Source organism: Venturia canescens, chromosome 9, assembly GCF_019457755.1.
Source record: "Venturia canescens isolate UGA chromosome 9, ASM1945775v1, whole genome shotgun sequence".
In the NCBI taxonomy this organism is placed as follows: Eukaryota; Metazoa; Arthropoda; class Insecta; order Hymenoptera; family Ichneumonidae; genus Venturia; species Venturia canescens.
In genome coordinates this window covers 14,929,025-14,948,260 of record NC_057429.1, presented here as the reverse complement: position 1 = coordinate 14,948,260, position 19,236 = coordinate 14,929,025, and the positions used below count along the sequence as shown (strand labels likewise).

The following is a 19,236-nucleotide window of genomic DNA, read 5'->3' as shown; positions in this document are numbered from 1 at the left end:
GGTCCGAGGGTTTCCTGTCATTTTTTTGAAATACCTTTGTGCCAACGTGACGAGTAAAAGTTTGAACTTTGTGCGTCGAAGGAAAACGCGTGAAAAGATGAAAGATTCGGGAAAAGCCTAATGTATTTTTTTTCTCATGCTCATCCCATCTCGTGTAATTATTTCTGCTCTCAGCCTTTAATGTGCATCCTCCGAGCCGACCAAGGGGCGTGAGACACTTACCTGAGTTCTCTCTACGTTTTCCTAATTCGCTAAGGGTCCACAAGTCGTTAGAGGGATGCGCGGAAAATTTTTCTTCCACCCCCGCAATCCCTCTGCCTCGACAGTCTTCGCAATATAAGAGCAAGGAAAAAAATCAGGATTTCAGTACCAACTTTTTCCGCCACCCGATCAACACTTTTCGGGCTTTTCAAATTTCCTTTTTTAAATTAAGGTAATCGAGTTTTTCAGTTTTTTCTTAACGCGTGATTGTTTATTTTTTGTAAAGTGTACAATTCCGAAATGAAACTAAATAAAAATGAGCGTTTTTGATATTTCATTTCTCTTTTTTCTTTCATTTTGACATTTTCAATTTCTCTCGGTTCATCAATAAATGTGTGTGGTTTTTTGCTCCATGGGTACAGGGAAGCCACCTAAAATACAAAGTAACACAGGAGTACATGGTTCGAGGAATCTTCGGAAATTGCAACTAGTTTTGTTCCTCCAATTGTGAACGTGCGATCTCAAGTGCCAAATAGTGTGAGCTGAAATAACAAAATTTTATTTTTAAATCTGAAAAATTGATTAAGTCTCGGAGTATTTTTTTTCCCATCAAAGCTCATCTGAATAATCGATTTTCCATAACAAAAAATGCCCTATCGATGAATGAGCAAGTATGTAAAATAAATAATTCGAAATCGGCCTGTAGTGAACCCGAAATTTTGAGAGTGTGTTAATTTTTCGAATGATAAAAAAAAACGAAATATTTTTGGGCTTCGAAAAATTAAATGAAAAAAATGTCTCGTCCGAGAGCTTTGAGCATTTGATAAATGAAATTTTTCGAATCGGAAACAATTTATTCATTCGAAAAATGAAAGAAATCGATGCAGTGATAAAATTTGTGTATAATTTATATTGCAGAAATTTCGATTAACGTTAAACGAAAATGTATCGTGTCCTGCTGATGACGACGTTGGTTGGAGTAGTTCTCGGAGGTGTGATGATGCCTGACGAGGATTTTACGACGAAGAAAGTGCGTCAATTGGAGCTGATTGATTCGTCGACGAATCCAGAGAGCGATCAGCCGATTTATCCAAGTTCGAGTCACTCGTTACCGGTCCAACATTTTTATCCCACTTATCCGGACCATTCCGGAAAATCAGCGATTGCAGTACCGAGCGGTTACGATGGATTTTTGGTGCCCGTTGCACCGCCCAGACAAACTTGGTCTTCGAGTATTGTGACAGCTCTCGTCCCTCTGACGAGTTACGCTCTCTCCTACGGCAGTAAAATCGGCGCGTATCTCTGGGACTTGTTCCTTCTTCTTCTCTTCGGCGCAATCGTCACCACTTCCGTCTGCACCTTCACGCCGTTTTGCGCCATCACTTTTCTCGGATTTGGTATCAACAAAAATCAGGCAAGACGATCTCTCGAATGCGTTTTTTTTCACCAATTAAATGGACTGAGAATTTAAATACTCGGAATATTACAAACGTCAGTACTCGGTGATGGCAGTTCACAAAATTTGTTCAAATTCGTTCGAAATTCATTTTTTCTGTCTTAGAAATATTTAAATTATTTTCAACTCGAATGAGAAATTGAAATAAAATTGACGGTACTGGAAAGCGGAGTTGAAGTCCTTGATGTCACTGAATCATTCGCAGGGTTCAAATAAACCAAATTTCTATTCCATTCCAATCTCATGATCGAACGAGAGTTGCTATAAAATGAATTTTCTCAAATCATTCAACTCGTTTCAACGAGAAACGACCAAAAATTGATCATTTTTTTCGAGCCACGACTAATTCGGTACCCTTTTGTGTGTATTTCAGGTCAAAGAACAAGTTTCGGAGTTGGCACGCGCGTACATAACGCCGGAGAGCATGAACGCTGCCACACTTTTGGTGAAAAGAGCGATTGAAAAGTACGCGGATCTCCAGCGTCAACATCACGAGGAACAGGCGAAACCGAAGACCGATAAGAAACGTCGAAGGCGCTGAGACTTTCCGACAACAAAGACCCTCGTCGATCACGAGCTATCAATGATTTATTTATTCGAAATTTGGAAACGCGTTCCATCCTTTCCATCTGCTTATCGTATAAAGAATTTCCTACTTCATTGCATTTTGTGCTCTCAAATAATCTTTTCTTCTTCAAACTTCAAATTCGATATTCCAAAAGAATAAAAGTACCACGAAATCCAAAATTCTCTCCAGTACGTAATTAATGAGTTTTTTATTACCTCGATTCTCTTTGGCTTCACAGCTACTCATAGTTAAAAATAAATACGAGGATTTAGAGAGTGTGAGAAAGAATAAAAAACAGTGAATATTGCATCAACTAATAAATTGAATCCGCTCCCCAATCGTCCTGTAAAATCCAAGAATTATAAGAAACAGGATTTTCACAATAATGAGAAATTTACCGCCGCATTTTACACTGCATCATTCGATCATCATTTTTGCAATAAATTATACTTTTTTTTAACACTGCCTGAGGCATAAAACGAGAAGGAAACGGGTTTTTAATTGAAGAAAAAATAATAGTTAACTAATGGCTTTGAGATTAGTGTGATTCGTAATAAAAAATTATCGTTCATTTTCGTTGCTATGAAAAAAATAACGAAAAATTGATCGTGTTAGTAATGACGTCTTTTAATGTCAGAGGAATTGGAGCATATCTGGAGATACTACAATTTTGTCCAGCATCATTTCGTGAGTTTGTTCGGGCTATTACCCCGACGACTTCCTTGGGTTTTTCCCTGGGTACGATAGAATATTTACTTCACATGTCATCGAGCGTAAAATACGAAGCCGATTCTCTAACCGAATCGTTCTTCTCCCTCCTCCAACGGTGTTGTTTATCTTTTTCTAATTTTTTTTCTTCTGTTTTTTCTCTTCGTTAAAACTTCTCCTTCTCCGTTCAAGAATTTCTCGGCGAGTGTATTCTGCGTGAAAACACAACGATGGTCGAGCGTAGAAGCGAACGCAGACGGGCGCGTTCATGTATAAACTGAGCAGGCCGGTTTAGAGATTCAACATTGTGTCTCGTGTTGGCGAACATGACGCCTCTCGCTGAGCATCTCGTTCTATTACAGTGATTTTAACTGTTCGACATTAAACCGGTCGTTTACTGTTTAACATTCGAATCGATCGAACAACCGGGAATTTTCTCACGATTTGTTGTTTTTCGTTTTTTCTTTCTATTCATCATTCTCGTCCGAAGATACATTTTTCTCCGAGTTTTTTTTTCGCGCTACACGAATCCTGAGAGCCATGAGGAAAACACGCTTATTCGGCAAGTTTTTTTTCAACATTTTCTCCTCGATTTGAAGCTGCGAACACGAAAATCCACCTCCCCTTTCTTGCTGCAGTCCAAGTCACTCTGGCATTTCGTGGGGGCGGGATTGAGACTCCAAACTTTCGATGCTCCGACGCCTCAAAATTCCGAATTTCTGTAAAACAAAGAAAAAGAAAAAACCCTACATTATTTTTACATAACACAAAAAAATTGAGAATTTTGGGCTCTCTGGTCATTGAAATTTCGGACTTTCAACTCCACAACGCCAATTTAATATGATTCGGAAAAACATTCTTGGATCCTATCGCCACGTGGCTGTTACGAAGATAAATTTAATCTTTCACGTACAATTTGAAGATTATGTAACGAAACAAATCTTGCGAAATTACAACGTAACGTAAAGTCTCACGATTATTCAATTCGACACCATTTCCAATGAACCCAACAAAAATAACGTTCATCTTTGCATAACGAATTTATTTAATATTCCATGAAATTAAAAAGACTGTGGTGAAATCGAGTGAATTTGTGATGACCCCACGTTTATCTATACATGGATAAAAAAAGCACGTATATCTACACGCAAACATTTGATCCCGTGACCCCGAGGCGTTGGGAGCACCGAAAGTCGAGAGAGATCCCATCCGCTAATCGTTTCACGTTTTTCTCGATCGCACGAACATTGTATTCCGCAGGCATTTATGGTCATGACGACTTTTAGCTCGGAGCATGAATAATTTACGAGTTCAAATGTTATTAGTCATCCGTAAAGTGGTTTATCCACTTATGTTTAATCGGATAAAACTTTTTAGTCCGTTTGCCGAGTCCCTCATTGATCTTGAGGCAATTTTACATCGCAGCATTATGCAATTAATCTTTGAATAACGGTAATGAGTTCAAGGCCTGGAGTCTCGAGGTCGGTGACCATCGATCGATCGAATTTGCGTTATTTCATAATTTTGTCATACGGAGTATAAACAAGCGGATAATCGGCCGATTCGGTGCTGCAGGAAACAAAATTATTTTCCTCTTTTCAGCCCACCTGCGAACGAATAGATTTTAAATATTTTTCAATCGCAATATTCTTCCGCTCGATGATTAATGCTTTTTGAAAATTGCTATTATTTTTCTTCGTCGAGCCTCGTCAGACTTTCCGTTGCTAGCTTTTGTCTGCTGTGTGGCAATGGAAACGCAATTTTTTTCCCTCTTATCATAGTGATTTTTCTTCCCACAGAATGGCAGCTCCTGATGATGGCATTTGGTTTCGTTGTGTGTCAAACAGCACCAATGAACGATGCCACAGATCCGCCCTCCGTCAAAGACCCCAAAGTTGTCGCGCCCTATCAGGACGAACAATTCAGCGTTTTCGATTGGAACATATACAAAGTAAAAAGCGACGGTCGTTGTCTTTCAATATACTAATTTTACGATCCCTCGTGGACGTTAATTTCTTATATTTTTCGCTTCACAGCTGATGGCCAATAAATACAAGGGCAACCTTTTGATTTCACCGCTCTCCGTTAAATTAGCACTCGTTCTGCTTTACGAAGGAGCTCAGGACGAAGTCGCGTTGAAACTCGGTGACGTCATGCATTTGCCCCGCAGCCGATGGGACACCCGCTCTAAATTTGCCGTCGTTTTGCAATCTCTTAAGGTTTGAATCTGTAAAATATTTGAAATTGAATTTCATTACGTTAGGTCGACAGGAATTTTAGTTCTGAAATTATGCAGTTTGAGTATTTTTTCGAAAAACTTCGTAAAAACAGGTTTTTTGTGCCGGCGGAAAATGGCTCGAAACGCTTGAATTTGATGTCGATTGTAAAAGTCCCGAGGCTTCTTTTGCCCTCCAAAGGTTCCTGAAGCGAAGCACCTCGAAATACAATCTCCTGGGGAAAAACGTCCGGGTGACGTAAGATCCTCCGACGTTTGAGATTCTTCCATTTCTCATAGTGTTTTTATTGCTTCCGCGTGCAGCTTTTTGGGTTTTTACGAGCGCGCCCCATCACACTTCAGCTCAGTTTTCCTTCGCTTCGTTGTTCAGCACTTCAATTGCAATTTATCAGCACCTCCGAGACGAAAAACTGCGTGGCTGAGCGTCACCCATCCAACTACCGTCCTCGTCCTGTTGTACCACCGCAACGAAATAATATTATTTGCTTGAAAATGTCCTAGAATTTGTTCGATAAGTGATCTCAAAAAATGACTTAAACTGCGTAATTACCTTAAAATATTTTCGTCGCGTAGGCTCGTTGAAATGTCCTTGAAAAATGAGCATTCGAGTGGAGCTTAATTTGACTGTTGCACGAACATTCTCAGCCCGTTTTCGACGAGTACAAACTCGACATTGGGACGCGAATGTACTTGAACTCTGGAGTGGATCTGAAGCAAAGCTTTGCCGCAAACGTGAGAAGCTTTTACAGAACCGACGTTGTGTCGACAAATTTTTCGAATTACGACGCTGCCGCTGCCAGTATCAATAATTGGGTCAGTAACGTGACGCACGAGAATGTGAAAAAAATGATCGAAGACGGTGAGTTTGAGCCCGATTAATATGGTACTTTTTCACGATTAAATTCGACACACGCGACACGCGAACAAATAAAATTATTTCGAATGAATTTTGCAGGTGACAGTATCAAGGATGCCGTGATGCTGATACTGAACGCCTTTTACTTCAAGGGTTCCTGGCACAACGATCCGTTTTCACCGGACGACACGAAACCCGGAAAATTCCACACGAATCCAACGGAGCAAATAGACGTTCCGTTCATGAAGACCGAGGGCAATTTCTTCTTCACTGAATCCCTCGAACTCGATGCCAAGATTCTTCGTCTGCCTTACGTAGTAAGTTAGGGAAAAAAAAACGAATCCTATTGGACCGTTTTTTATTTCTACTTTGAAAAATGTGAGCTGACAATGAGGCTTTTGTGATTTTGGCATTTTTCCTTCATCCCAGGGCCGCAAACTGTCGATGTACTTCGTTTTGCCAAAGACCGTAGACGGATTGGATAATCTCATCGAAAACATAAATCCTTTCGTTTTGAAACGTCACGTTGGGCTCATGCAAGAGCTGCCTGTCGAGATCCGAATTCCCAAGTTCAAATTCGACTACACGAGCAACTTGGTACAAACTTTACGCGACGTAAGTACAATTGTTCAGCGATCAAATGGGAAAAGTGTGGTGCGCTATCCCGCGATGGAATGTCAGTGAAAGAGACAAAGGAGGTTTCACTTTCGGTGACAATAACGAAATAAACAATTCTTTTCGTTTCCTATGGATAATTAGATGGGCTTGAATGATATATTTGAAAATTCGGCTGCTTTCAATGAAATCGCTCGTGCAAAGCGAGATTCACCGCCACTCGTGGTGACGAACGTCGTACAAAAGGCCGGAATCGAAGTGAACGAAAAAGGAACGGCGGCATACGCTCTTACCGGTTAGTCCAACTGATTTTATCGCTACTGATTTATTTTACAAAACCGACGAAACTGAAGTGATGAAAAAACATTTGTTTATTCGATTAAAACGGTTTATTCACGGTTCTAAAATTCAACGACCTTTAACCTTTCGATTGTCGCGTTACTTCGCCAACGTTAGTTAGTCGCGTGACGAGAGATTCTCTCGTAGCCAATTCCTATGTCGCGCTCCCCTCCCAACCGCACCGAACACTGCCGAACACTACCGGATAGCGGCCGAATCGAGCCCCACTACCCGGCGATACGGAAGAAAAAAATCGTTTTAACCGGAAAAAAATGAATTTAAAAAATTTTTTTACCACTATTCTAAAGTATATTAAACGTTTGACAAGTAGAAAAGAAAATGTAGATTATTCATAAATTTTTTTATAGCTTGAAAAAAAGTGTGAGAAAAAGTCTCAATAGAGCGCGACTATCGAACGGTTAAAACTGAATTTCAACGTAAATGTGCATTGAAAGCCATGAAAACTCTCTCTGTGCTTGCTCATCATTCAAATAATAAATTCAAATGCAAGAATTTTATTAATTTACCTGGAATTAAGAGGATGCATCAGTCGGTATATCGCAACCGCGTGAGTGCGAGAGAGATAGCTGCAAATTTCGAAATCAAAATTCTGTGACACAGTTTAACCAATTAAAAAAAGGCTCTGTCAGACGATTTTTGCCATCGTTCTGCGTAGGCTGACAGAGCCTTTTTTTAATCGGTCAAACTGCGTCAGAGAATTTAAATTTCGAAAATTCCAAGTGAGGTTAGTCGACTGATCCATGCTCTTAATTAAGAATCATAGGAGTAAAAATGTGTAAAATTCTCATGAAAATTCCACGATGTTTGTTCCCTCGATACCCAGAGGTACAGATCGGCAACAAAATGGGAGAGCAAACGTTCAACGCGGACCATCCATTCTTGTTCTTCATCGAGGATGAAATAACCGGAGCGATATTATACATGGGAAGATTGTCCGATCCGACACGGCAAACCGGAAGCACCGAAACTCCATCGTTCCCAGACCGTATTAACGCAGGACCGCCGATATCAGGTTAAACAACAAAAATTCACTGTTTGCCACGATATATCATCGGCAATCAAATCAATACCGAGTTTTACTCAATTTTTCAGTATTGCTTCTTCGCGTGCCTTGCGATCAAGTATTAACCGTTGTGAAATTAACAGTTGCTCCTGCTAGAATATCTCACCACTAACGCCCCTGCTTGGATGTCCCAATCCGAAAAGTATCTACATAAAAATAACGTCCCGACGAGCAACTTTTCGTAAACGATCATAATGTGAAAAACTGGAATCGATTATTTAATGTTTTTTTTTTTTTTATCTCCTGACAACGGAAATTAAAATTCGAGCGCAAAAAATAAAAACTTGGGTAGTGAGAAAGAATTTTTTCGAAATTATTCCATTTTTATAAACCAAAATATTTCATGCGAAAAACAGACAACAAAATATTTTTTTTAGCCCTTTTTATATTCCATTTTTTTTTGGGTCTTTTCACACTTTTTTCCTTTTTTTTCATCTTATCGCGCGGCTGCAGCCGATTTATTTCTTCACTGTATCGCATTTGCCGAGAGCGAAGGGAAACTGCAGAAAAACCTTGCGCCGATACAGCCGGGTAAATTGTGGTTGGTCCCCTCGGGCGACAGTGCGAGGCGCGAGCACGCTTGTGAGTGGGTACACTGCCGCACATGTCACTAGAGGTGGAGTCAGAACCATTTGGGATCACGGCAGAATAAACGGTTGAAAATTTTTCAATTGTTGTGGCCGAGGGTGGATTCGAACCCGAGACCCGCAAGTTGCGAGCCCGAGCCCTTGTCCACCGGACCAACTGCTCACCCGAAATATTTTGGGACAAAAACGAATAATGAGTGCAGCTAAGCAAATTATTGTTGAAACAACAATGTTCATGCATCTAGTTGAGTGTAAGAGAATAATTCACCATTGAGCAAATTAAAATTGTTTAACAAAATGGGTTTGATTCGGCGAAGGAATTTCTTTCTCAGTGTGTCGTTTCGAAGAGTATTTGAATATAGCCACGTTGAATGTTCACTGATGAGACGAATTTTATCTTCGTCGTTATGAAAAAACCGAGAGTATCAGTTGACTTCGTCAAAAAATATGGAGCTCATCTTCGACTCCGTTGTAGGATTTACATTCAAAAAAGTGATTGTCCGGGTCTAAGGTCAATTAACGTATTAATTTGATATGACGAAGTGTAGGTCAAAGAGTGACGTAACACCGCTGGAATATCCCATTTCAAAATACCCGATTAGAGTAATGTCCGAAATGATACTGTTCCATAAACAGTCAAAAATTTAAGATAAAAGTGTCAACGTCCTCTTTATTAAGCGTTATAAACAGAGCAAACGTTGGAATTTTTTTTGTTTTATTTGGAAATATTAGTTGGATGAATTTGAATAAAATCTTGTACAAATCCTTTACATACTAAGAAGTACTGGAAAAATTTTTTCATGCTATGCTGTAGTACAACGGTGTGTTGAAAATGGCGTCCCTTGAATCAGCGTTGACAGCAAATCTCAAAAATTGTTTAAAAACAAAAATGACGACCATTTGAAGAAAATAATCACAATTATTGTGAATTTCTCAGAGGAAGATTGTTTATAAAAAAAAAAAAAAAAAAAGTTATCAAAAAACGGTTACGTCGCACTACTCAGAACGTACGTTTTCCCTACAAATGCAATTTGAATAAAATTCGCTGGGATAAAAACTCTTTCCGCTTTGCTGTCAACGCCGATTTGAGGGGTGCCATTTTCAACACGCCATTGCACAAAAATATACCACTAAAGAAAAAAATTTTTTTTTAAATACTTCCGAGTATGTAAAAGATGCCTTTTATGTAAATTCATCCAACCAATTTTTATTTATAAAATAAATGTAAAAATTACATTTTTTTTGTTGCGGCTGTTTCGTAGTCAGAAAATGTGGAAAACTATATGAAGCCTTTTGAAGGGTTTTTCCAAAAATATGCGTTCTCAGCTTTTGAAAATCGTTTGTCCATCGCTACCAAAATATAATAGAAATACTTGTGACGCTTCTCTCCAGGACTATAGCGAAAGGAGAAAAATCGTAAAATCGAACGAAAAAATGCATGCGGGTCAGACGCGCGATACATTTTTTTTCAATTATTTCCTAAAATTCGTACGCGTTTTCAAAAATCTATAATAAACACGCGATCAAAAATTCGACGTAAAAAAGTTGACATTCTTTATCGCATTTTCAAATACGATCGCACATTCAGTTTTATTGCCGATGTTTTATCATTTTTCTATTTTTTTTCTCTCTGCTACGACAGTTGCCAATGTCAGTATCTACGTATGGAGAAACTCGAATCATTTGGTTCGAATGTACGATAAATTTTTAGTTTCGTGTCGTTTAATTTGAAGTATTGTTTTTCTCAAAACATTTTTTCGGTGTGAGCACATTTTTTAACCAATGCCGCAGTTATGTTTCGTGTGAAATGATTATTTACGGTATGTGACACGATGATGCGTGGTGGATATACGATGATGTACGATGTGATGTAACGCGATACTCCGATGTATGGAAGTACCGTGTGGATTTGAAGATTGATAGTCCGTGACGATCCACCTTGAGAAATATTACCGAAAAAAACCTCGATGATTTTTGATCGATGAACGTTCGTCACGTGAAATTTGGTTTGCGAGTATCGTGAATGGGGTTTAATTAATACGAATGACGAGGCTACCAAAAAGGCTCACAGAAAGCAGAACAAAAAAAACAATGCAAAGCGAGGGGGGGGGGGGAGGGAGTCGTAAAAATGATGAAATAAATCTCGAACGGGTCTCGTAGAGAAATTTTGCCAGCGTTTTTATTTCAGCCTCCAAACTGCCACGAAAAACGTTTGTTCAAGGAATTAGCATGATTCGCGAAATTCGGGGGGGGGGGGGGGGGGGACTTTTTTGTCCGGGCGTTCCACGTTTTTGGTACGCGAGTCTCCTTTCGAAAATTCACACTTAAAACGCGTGGTTATTCCATGAATTTCAGGGGACTAGTTTGTTTGTAAGCGTAGCATGTAAACAGACTGTGAAAAGTGGGAGGGGTGGGGGGGGGGGGAGGGAGCGGGAGAGATCCTAAGCGTCGTTACACCGGTGAAGAATCGTCAATTTGCCTCGAGCTTCGGTCGTCCGCGCATATAATTATTGTTTCTTCCCGATAAAGTTAATTCGAACTTCTCACCTTCAAACTCTTCCGTTTCGAACGGAATTATTCAATCCGAGTAATTATCTCGCTGCACTTCGATCCTTAACGATGCCTGATTCTTGGAGAAGCGGAAAAATGTGGATTTTTTTGTGCATCCTCGTATCTCAGGCGTGCGCCGGTACGTTAAAAATCGTGTGTCCTTTGTGATCGTCGTTCCGTGGGATTTTCACCATTTTCGTCGTGATCTCACCATTCGGGGCCTTGTCATAAATTGCAACTAACCAATCATAATAAATTCCTCATTATTTCCAAGTGCCGTGTGATTGGAGGCCGGGACGACGTTTACATTTGAAAATTTAAGTGAAAACAAAACATTTTTCAGTGCACTTGATGCTGTCTAAATAAAAATGGCTTTTTCAAATTCGAAGTTAAAATGAGGGGAAATAGAGAAATAGAAATGTCAGGTGTGATCATCACTCGCCGCGGCACGTCCTTTGTCCGAATGCGACGAGTGCCTGCGTGCACAGTGCGCGGAGCGTTGTTTATAACATGGGAATTCCCCGATTCGTGACGGACTAACGAGAATTGAAAAAAAACTTGTTTTGGCTTCTGCTTCGTGGGATGCGTGCGTTGTGTTAAGTTTGACCTTCAATACGTCTCTCTGGGAACGTGTTATATTCAAACGAATAGGGCTGAGCATTGACCTTGCGGAAGAGAGAGAATCGAACGCTTGGATTCACAGATCTTTGTTTTTGTTTCAGAGGAACCACCGAAACCCGCGAGTGCGATTCGCGATAACTACTTCAATGTCGAACTGCTGCAGGTGATTAATCGGAGCTCAAATATATTTGAGTGAAAAATGAAATATTTATGTTGGCGTTTTTCAACAGGCTGTCGCCGCTAAGACCGATGGAAATCAAGTCGTTTCTCCGCTGAGTGTTAAAGCCGCCTTAACGGCACTCGTCGAAGGAACCGGCGGCAGAACTCGCCAGGAACTCTTGTCGACCTTGAGGCTGCCGGCGGACGTTTCGCAACTACGAGAAGCTGCCAGGCGCACTTTGGCACCTTTCGTTGTACGATTATTCTTTCATTTTTCCCGAATTCCAGACTTATCATTGAACAGGGAATAAACGGGGTTTGATGAACTGATATTTAACGTTCTGAAAGGGGAATTCTGCGAGGAAAAAATCCGACTCAAATAATTTGAGGGGTTAGCGGCTTGTTTTATTTGAGGTTAGCGTGACGATAAGTATTTATTTCAGGATTCGAAAAAAGGAACGGAACTGAGTCTAATCACGCGACTTTATACAGCATACGGAATCAGAGTTTCCATGAATTATAACAACGCTTTGGAAGCTTATTACAAGGGCTCGATCCAATCCCTGAATTTTAGAGATCCGGCGATGGCGTCCGCCACCATAAACGCATGGATCCAGAACGTGACGGAAAATAATATTCATTCTCTCGTTGAACCGGGTAAGAAAAATATTCGTTACTTTTTTTCGACGAAGAAAACTTTTGCCCGAATTATTCGGTTAAAAAATGGCTATTCACAAATAATTCTGTTTTACTCCATTCAATGATTTGCTTACGATTTATCAACCATCTTTTTTTCGTTCAAGGTTCCCTGAGCCCCAACACGATGTTTCTGCTGACCTCGGTTGTTTACTTCAGAGGCCGGTGGCTTCACGCTTTCGACGAAGCCGCGACAACTAAAGGCTGCTTCAATGTACCTGACGTCGGTTGTAAATACGTACCGATGATGGAAAGCAAGGCGAAATATAATTACACTTCGATGCCGTCCTTGCAGTCCGAAATTCTCGAACTTCCGTACGAGGTAAGTTTCAAAAATTCACTGATCGAACGAATGTAGACGCGCATCAAGCCGAAGACTCGATTCGCAAAAATTATCGTTCAAATACACTTTCGCAGTTTCCGAAATTATTTACGCTTCGATATCGACAGAAATCTCAATTAAAAATACTACACTGGAATTCATTAGAAAATATTATTAGTCTTGCCCATTATTTTGAGAGATGAAAAAATATTCAGAGAATTTTTTTTTTCTTTTCACAGGATGGAAGATTGTCCATGCTCATATTTTTCCCCTATCACGAGGGTCTCCAAAACCTGCACATTTTATCGAAAGACTTAACACACACTCACATGAGCACTATCCTCAGTTCCTTGTTCGAAGCAGAATTGCTCATTACTCTTCCGAGATTTACTATCGACAGCAAATTCGATTTACGACCTGCCCTCGAGAGTGTAAGTTTTTTCTTTTTATTATTATTATTATTATTATTATTATTATTATTATTATTATTATTATTATTATTATTTAGTTCTTGACTATTAATAAGATTTCGAGAATACCTGATTTTTTTGAAGTTCTACCAAGTTTATTTTCTTTTCAGTTGGGCATCAAAGATCTTTTCGATCTTAGCGCGAATCTTTCTGGCATGATACCGCATAATTCTGCCAGAGTCGACAGGCTACTTCATAACGCTAAAATCGAAGTAAACGAATTGGGAACTGTCGCTGCTGCAGCATCAGGTTAATAAAACGGAAGATAAATAAGGCGATTTCATATTTTTCGCATTTTTCGACACGTTAATATTCAATGTGAATTTTTTTGCTTTTCAGCGATTGATGTCATACCTCTGATGGGCCACACTTACGAACCTTTCCACATCGATCGGCCATTCCTCTTTACGATCGTCGACCGTCCAACCTCCTCGATACTCTTCGCTGGTCGCGTCGTTGCACCCTAATAGGGCACCACATAAAATATCGACTTAATTCACTCTTTTTACGATAATGTAAATTTCAACGATGCGAGCGACGGGTTATTGCTTAGGAGTGGTCAAAGAATCATGGAATCGGTGTGCTGTCTACAAAACGCTTCGAAGAAAAATTGCAAGTTCACTATATAAGATGACCGTTACAGTATAGTAATCGAATGTTTAATATGTATTTTTGACGAAATATCCGCAATCGTGGAACAATTGTATTGAATTGAAATAAAGCTTACTTATCCTGCGGTTCATAAATTTTGTTGAAATATATCGTAAATTATTGAGAAAAAATGGTCATTCGTCAGAGAAAAATCAACCAATAAAACACTACAAATATCTGCTTACTTATGGCTGTTTTCTCCGACGCGGTTCAAACTCGGTTCAATTTTTTTCATATAGTTTCGAGATAGGATGAACCGAGTTAAAACTCAGATTAACGTTGGAGAAAACTGGCGTTACCCGCATCAAATCACCTTCGTTCTTAACCGCGCCTCTGGCGGTCATTTTTCAAGTAAAAAATCATCCCCACTACATTTATGTCAAATTTATCCAACGTTTTGAACCTTCGCGTTTCTGTACCACGTGCGCAGTTGGTGAAAGAAAATAAAACATCAATAATTCAGTTAAGCCTTCCGGTTAATTATTTATATCAAAACTATTCCACACAAGGATAAGTTGCATAAATATCAATATCTTTTCATGCAAGATCCTAAAAAGTATCTTAGATGGGAAAAAAAATTGAACATAACCTATAAAATTTGTTATTGAAACAGTGGAGGACTCGTAAAACTTCGGTAAATAAGAGAATAAACAATTTAGTTTTCAATCGTTAACATCATGGACGAAATGTTGAAAGACAAGCGTTTCGCGCATATCGCCAAGGACCCTAAATTCCGAAGGATCCCAAAAAGCGAGCGCAAGGTAAAAATAGACAAGAGATTTCGTTCCATGTTCGAGGATAAAAAGTTTACAGTCAAATATACGATAGATAAAAGAGGAAGACCGATAAATCAGACGTCGACGGAAAACCTTAGAAAATATTACGATCTCTCGAGCAGCGAGGACGAAAAAGAAGAGGAAAAAACGAAAGAATTTGTAAAATCAAAGAAGAAAGTTAAAGATAGCAAAAAAATTATAAATAAATCTTCAAATTCTAAAAAAGTTCCTGTAGAAGAGAATATTTCTAACGAGAACTCAGGAGCTTCAAATTCTGATGTCACAAAAGATTCCGATGTTGATAACAATGAGTTGGAGGAAAATGAACAACAACTTTTTGTAAGAGAAAAAAATGAGAGAAACAGAATTGATAAAAGTGTTAAACAAAAACTGAGAGATTTGACCATCGATTATGCGCGTGGTGAAGGAGTATTACTCACAGACAGTTCGTCTGAAGAAGAAAGTTCACAAGATGAGGATGGTGAGAGCTTTGCTATTTTCTTATTCCTATAATTAGAAATATACTTTAAATTTAAAAATAAAAAAAATTTTGAATCGTCGTGTTGCAACAAACAAAAATTAATTCACACAACTCAATTCATTCAAACGAATTTGAACTGTTAATGAAACATATTCCTTGTCCTGAGCATAGAGGAAGAAACAGAAATTGAGCATGACTGGGGTGAACTGGACAAAGAGGCAGAAACGACAGACGAGATAACTCATCGTTTAGCTGCCTGCAACATGGACTGGGATAGAATGCGAGCTGTCGATCTCATGGTCCTCTTTAATTCTTTCTTACCTCCAGGAGGTTTGATCAAATCAGTAACGGTATGTGAATTCGTTTGAGGTTTTCGCATCTCATTTTACAGATAGTTAAACATGAATATAGAATGAAAAAAAAATCCTGTACCATTTGAGATCGTATAAAAACACATAATATTTTTTAACAAAATTGTTTATGTATTATTTTTATCATTTTCAAATACTACAAGCTATTGTTTAAACATGGATCACTGTTTTCCAGATTTATCCTTCTGATTTTGGACTGCAAAGAATGAAAGAGGAAGAAGTAAAGGGACCCATAGAACTGGTAGATTCTGATAAAAAAAGAAAAGACTCAGAATCTGAAGAAGAGTCTGAGGTAAGAGTTGCCCTGCCACTTATCCCCCATTTATTTTCTTTTGTATGAAAAAATTAATCATCTTTATTTTAGAACGAGGAAGGATCCGAATATCACATGGAAAAAATGCGACAATATCAACTCAACAGATTGAAATATTATTACGCTGTACTGGAATGTGATTCTGTGGAAACGGCAAATAAAATTTACACCGAATGTGATGGCATCGAGTACGAATCAACGTCTACGAAACTCGATCTTCGTTTTATTCCTAATGATATGGAATTCGAACACGTAATTTTTCCCTATTTTAAATAACGATTTCAGAAAATGTTTTATTTGATAAATTATTCTTCAGTGGCCATATTAGAAAAACTTTTTCATAGCCTGGTAATTACAGGAGCCAAGAGAAGTATGCGACAAATTACCCGATCTTTCAAAATACAAACCCAGGCAATTTACGACCACAGCTTTGCAACAAGTGAAAGTCGAATTAACATGGGATGAAACTAATCCGGAGAGACAAGAAATCGCTGAAAAAATAAAAACAGGAAAGCTCGACGAAATAAATGAGAATGACATCCAAGCATATTTAGCTAGTGGAACGAGCGACGAAGAATCAGGTTTTTGACCATTTTTATTTGTATTGATGAAACGTATGACTGTAATTTCGGCAAAAATATTAGTAGGATCGATGGTTTTCGTTGTGAAGACACTACTTCAGATGCATTTGAATTCAATTTCTCCTTTTTTCTGCATTTAGTTATTAAAACATATTAATTTTGCTTTCTTTTATTAGAGGATCAAGACGTCAATAAAGAAATTGATTCCGAGAACGACAATGCAGCGACTAAAAATCCAATCGACAAATACAAGCTTTTATTAAAATCGATCGAGGATCAGGAGGAGGCGAAGAAAAAGCAGGAAGTGGAGCTCGAATTCACATGGGGATTGGGTGCGAAAGAAAAAACTGAGAAACTGGTGAAGGAAAGAATGAACATGGCTGAAACTTTGACACCGTTTGAACAATATTTGGAAAAGCGCCGAGAAAAGAAAAGAGCGAAACGAGAGGAACGAAAGAAATTGCGGGAGCGGAGCGAAGACGAAGAGGATTCGGATAGCGACGATTCCGTGCCTTCTGATGTTGACATGAACGACCCTTATTTCGCGGAAGAAATGAAAAATATGAAATCAAAGAAGAAGATGAAAAAGAAAAGTCGACTGAATGAAAATAATTCGTCAGACGAAGAAGAAGAAATTCGACGAAAAGCTGAACTCGAATTACTCCTTTTGGAGAAAGGCGATGAGCAAGGAAAACGACATTTTAATATCAAGAAAATTGAGGAAGAAGCGACCCTTTCTAAATCCAAAAGAAAACGCCTTGACAAGAAAAACAAGAAGAATGACAAAGATGCTACGATGGAAGACGACTTTCAAGTTAATGTTGCTGATCCAAGATTCGCCGCTCTCTATTCGTCCCATCATTATAACATTGATCCTGCTGACCCTCATTATCGTAAAACCAAAGGAACAGAAGCTCTCATTTCTGAAAAATTGAAACGAAGAGCAGATACGAATATCGTGGAGGTGACAATCTTAATCTTACTGTACCTTCATTTTCAAGTACTATTTTTCATCCCAATTTCAATGTCTTCTTTTAAACATACTGTTTTAGGAGTCACCGAAGACAAAGCAGACAAAAAAAGATGGAAAAATGAGTGCCGATCTCGCTGCCCTTGTCAAATCAGTCAAGAGAAACACGAAAAATATTGCTATGCCAATAAAATGATGTAAATTGTATTTGTGGATAAATCTTTTATTGTTCAATGTTCGCACTTTATGTTCTCAAGCAAAAGTCTTCGTTAGATTTTTTATTCATTCCAATATACTCAAAATTAGCAGAAAATCAATCATTGATAGATGAGAATATTTTTTTGTTTTAGATATTGAATTTGCTAATTTGAATGAATTTCATTAAAAAAAAGAGATTCTTACGTTTTTTGGGGTATGGCGCATATTACCCACCGTGCATATTCCCCATTGAAATTTTGCATTGGCATCACTGGGCTTGAACACGAAGATTCATAGAGAGGCATGATACTAATAGAAAATATTTTTCTGTTTTATCATTCGTTATAAGTATTAATGAATATGTAGTATACAGATAGAGCGTCGGGTTGTATTTTTTGGAGTCAGCAGCGCTGATCACTCGCTAATTCAAATATTGAAGTGCTGTATGAGCACTTGAAGAAAAAAGATACGACGACAGAGATTCTCAACTTTGTTGACAGTCGAGTAAAGACACATTTACATCTTTACCAGAAACATTTCAACGAAAATTTGCACAACTACCACCATATATCAACTCTGCAAAACATTCTATTCGTAAATCTATAAATCGCGACGACTGTATCACGAAAATAAATAATATGAAAATATTATATCTAACGGTTGATTATTTGAAAAAAATACTTCCACGAAATATCCAAACGTCATCCTGACGTTCACGTGTTTTGATCATTCAATCGGCAGAATGTCTACATTTGTAACATGAAAATCATTTTTCATATTTCGCGCACTCGTATTTAAAAAAAAATCGTTGGTGTAGTTACTCACGGTTACAGGAACGGGCCTCGATCTTCTTCCTACCTTTTTCTCCCGCGATCCTTGAGATTTCCGTTTTCCTCGACGATCCTCTCCCTCTCCGTCTTCCTCCACGATCCTTTCGCTTTCCTTCTGCCTCTACGATTCTCTTATCCTGCTTCATGGTTCTGATCATAAAGAACTTTCCACATATTTTCAACACACTTTTCTTCCAATGTTTTTTCGTCCTCCCATGTTTAGAATTTATCATTTCACCTTTAACTTTTGTTATCACTTCACCGTATCGCAGAAAATCGTAATCGCGATTCATTATCACAAAGTTATATTTCCGCTGGTCTTTTTTTCGAGAACGAACTTGGGTTTTTATTCACCAAAAATTTAGCTTTATAGCGACGCGAGAGAAAAAATTCGTTATTTAATTGTACGACCGATTGAATACGAAAATTAATATAAACGAAAAAAAATATCCCCATTTTCAGGGAGGGCTCTTCTTCGCCTACTCTTCCCTAGGTTTATTCCCCAGAAAACCGTTTTTGCGCAAATGGATAAGCCAATATGTCGAGTAACAGAAACAATTCTAGTGACAAAACCTGTACCACCGTTTCATAGAGAAT

At 38.6% G+C, this 19,236-nt stretch overlaps 3 protein-coding genes and 1 long non-coding RNA gene across 6 annotated transcripts; 3 read left to right on the top strand and 1 right to left on the bottom strand.

Moving 5' to 3' along the window:
* The first annotated feature begins 44 nt into the window (after window positions 1-44).
* On the top strand, window positions 45-2,287 carry LOC122415619 (uncharacterized). Of its 2 annotated transcripts, XM_043427901.1 has the most exons (4): window positions 45-433; window positions 624-738; window positions 1,120-1,615; window positions 2,031-2,287. In XM_043427901.1, exons 3-4 carry the CDS (start codon window positions 1,145-1,147, stop codon window positions 2,196-2,198), a joined length of 639 nt encoding a protein of 212 aa, XP_043283836.1. In that variant the 5' UTR covers window positions 45-433; window positions 624-738; window positions 1,120-1,144; the 3' UTR covers window positions 2,199-2,287. The 2 variants fall into 2 exon arrangements, with proteins under 2 accessions (XP_043283836.1, XP_043283837.1); XM_043427902.1 differs by lacking the exons at window positions 45-433; window positions 624-738 and having other exon boundaries at window positions 1,030-1,615.
* A 544-nt stretch (window positions 2,288-2,831) lies between these two features.
* LOC122415620 (uncharacterized) lies at window positions 2,832-5,878 on the bottom strand. 2 transcript variants are annotated; one of them, XR_006261950.1, is made up of 4 exons: window positions 5,720-5,878; window positions 4,997-5,620; window positions 4,478-4,838; window positions 2,832-3,652 (listed from the first exon to the last, which is right to left on the bottom strand). It is a non-coding gene; the product is annotated as an uncharacterized lncRNA (long non-coding RNA). The 2 variants fall into 2 exon arrangements; XR_006261949.1 differs by lacking the exon at window positions 2,832-3,652 and having other exon boundaries at window positions 4,084-4,838.
* LOC122415617 (uncharacterized) lies at window positions 3,367-14,214 on the top strand. Its single transcript, XM_043427899.1, has 15 exons — window positions 3,367-3,495; window positions 4,733-4,884; window positions 4,970-5,152; window positions 5,815-6,028; window positions 6,125-6,342; window positions 6,455-6,640; window positions 6,785-6,935; window positions 7,824-8,012; window positions 11,923-11,984; window positions 12,052-12,234; window positions 12,424-12,637; window positions 12,784-12,998; window positions 13,238-13,429; window positions 13,579-13,717; window positions 13,808-14,214. The coding sequence occupies exons 1-15, from the start codon at window positions 3,474-3,476 to the stop codon at window positions 13,933-13,935; spliced, it is 2,448 nt and encodes an 815-aa protein (XP_043283834.1). The 5' UTR covers window positions 3,367-3,473; the 3' UTR covers window positions 13,936-14,214.
* A 285-nt stretch (window positions 14,215-14,499) lies between these two features.
* LOC122415618 (ESF1 homolog) lies at window positions 14,500-17,873 on the top strand. Its single transcript, XM_043427900.1, has 7 exons — window positions 14,500-15,376; window positions 15,548-15,726; window positions 15,923-16,039; window positions 16,112-16,312; window positions 16,419-16,641; window positions 16,818-17,605; window positions 17,694-17,873. The coding sequence occupies exons 1-7, from the start codon at window positions 14,797-14,799 to the stop codon at window positions 17,805-17,807; spliced, it is 2,202 nt and encodes a 733-aa protein (XP_043283835.1). The 5' UTR covers window positions 14,500-14,796; the 3' UTR covers window positions 17,808-17,873.
* The last annotated feature ends 1,363 nt before the right edge of the window (window positions 17,874-19,236 follow it).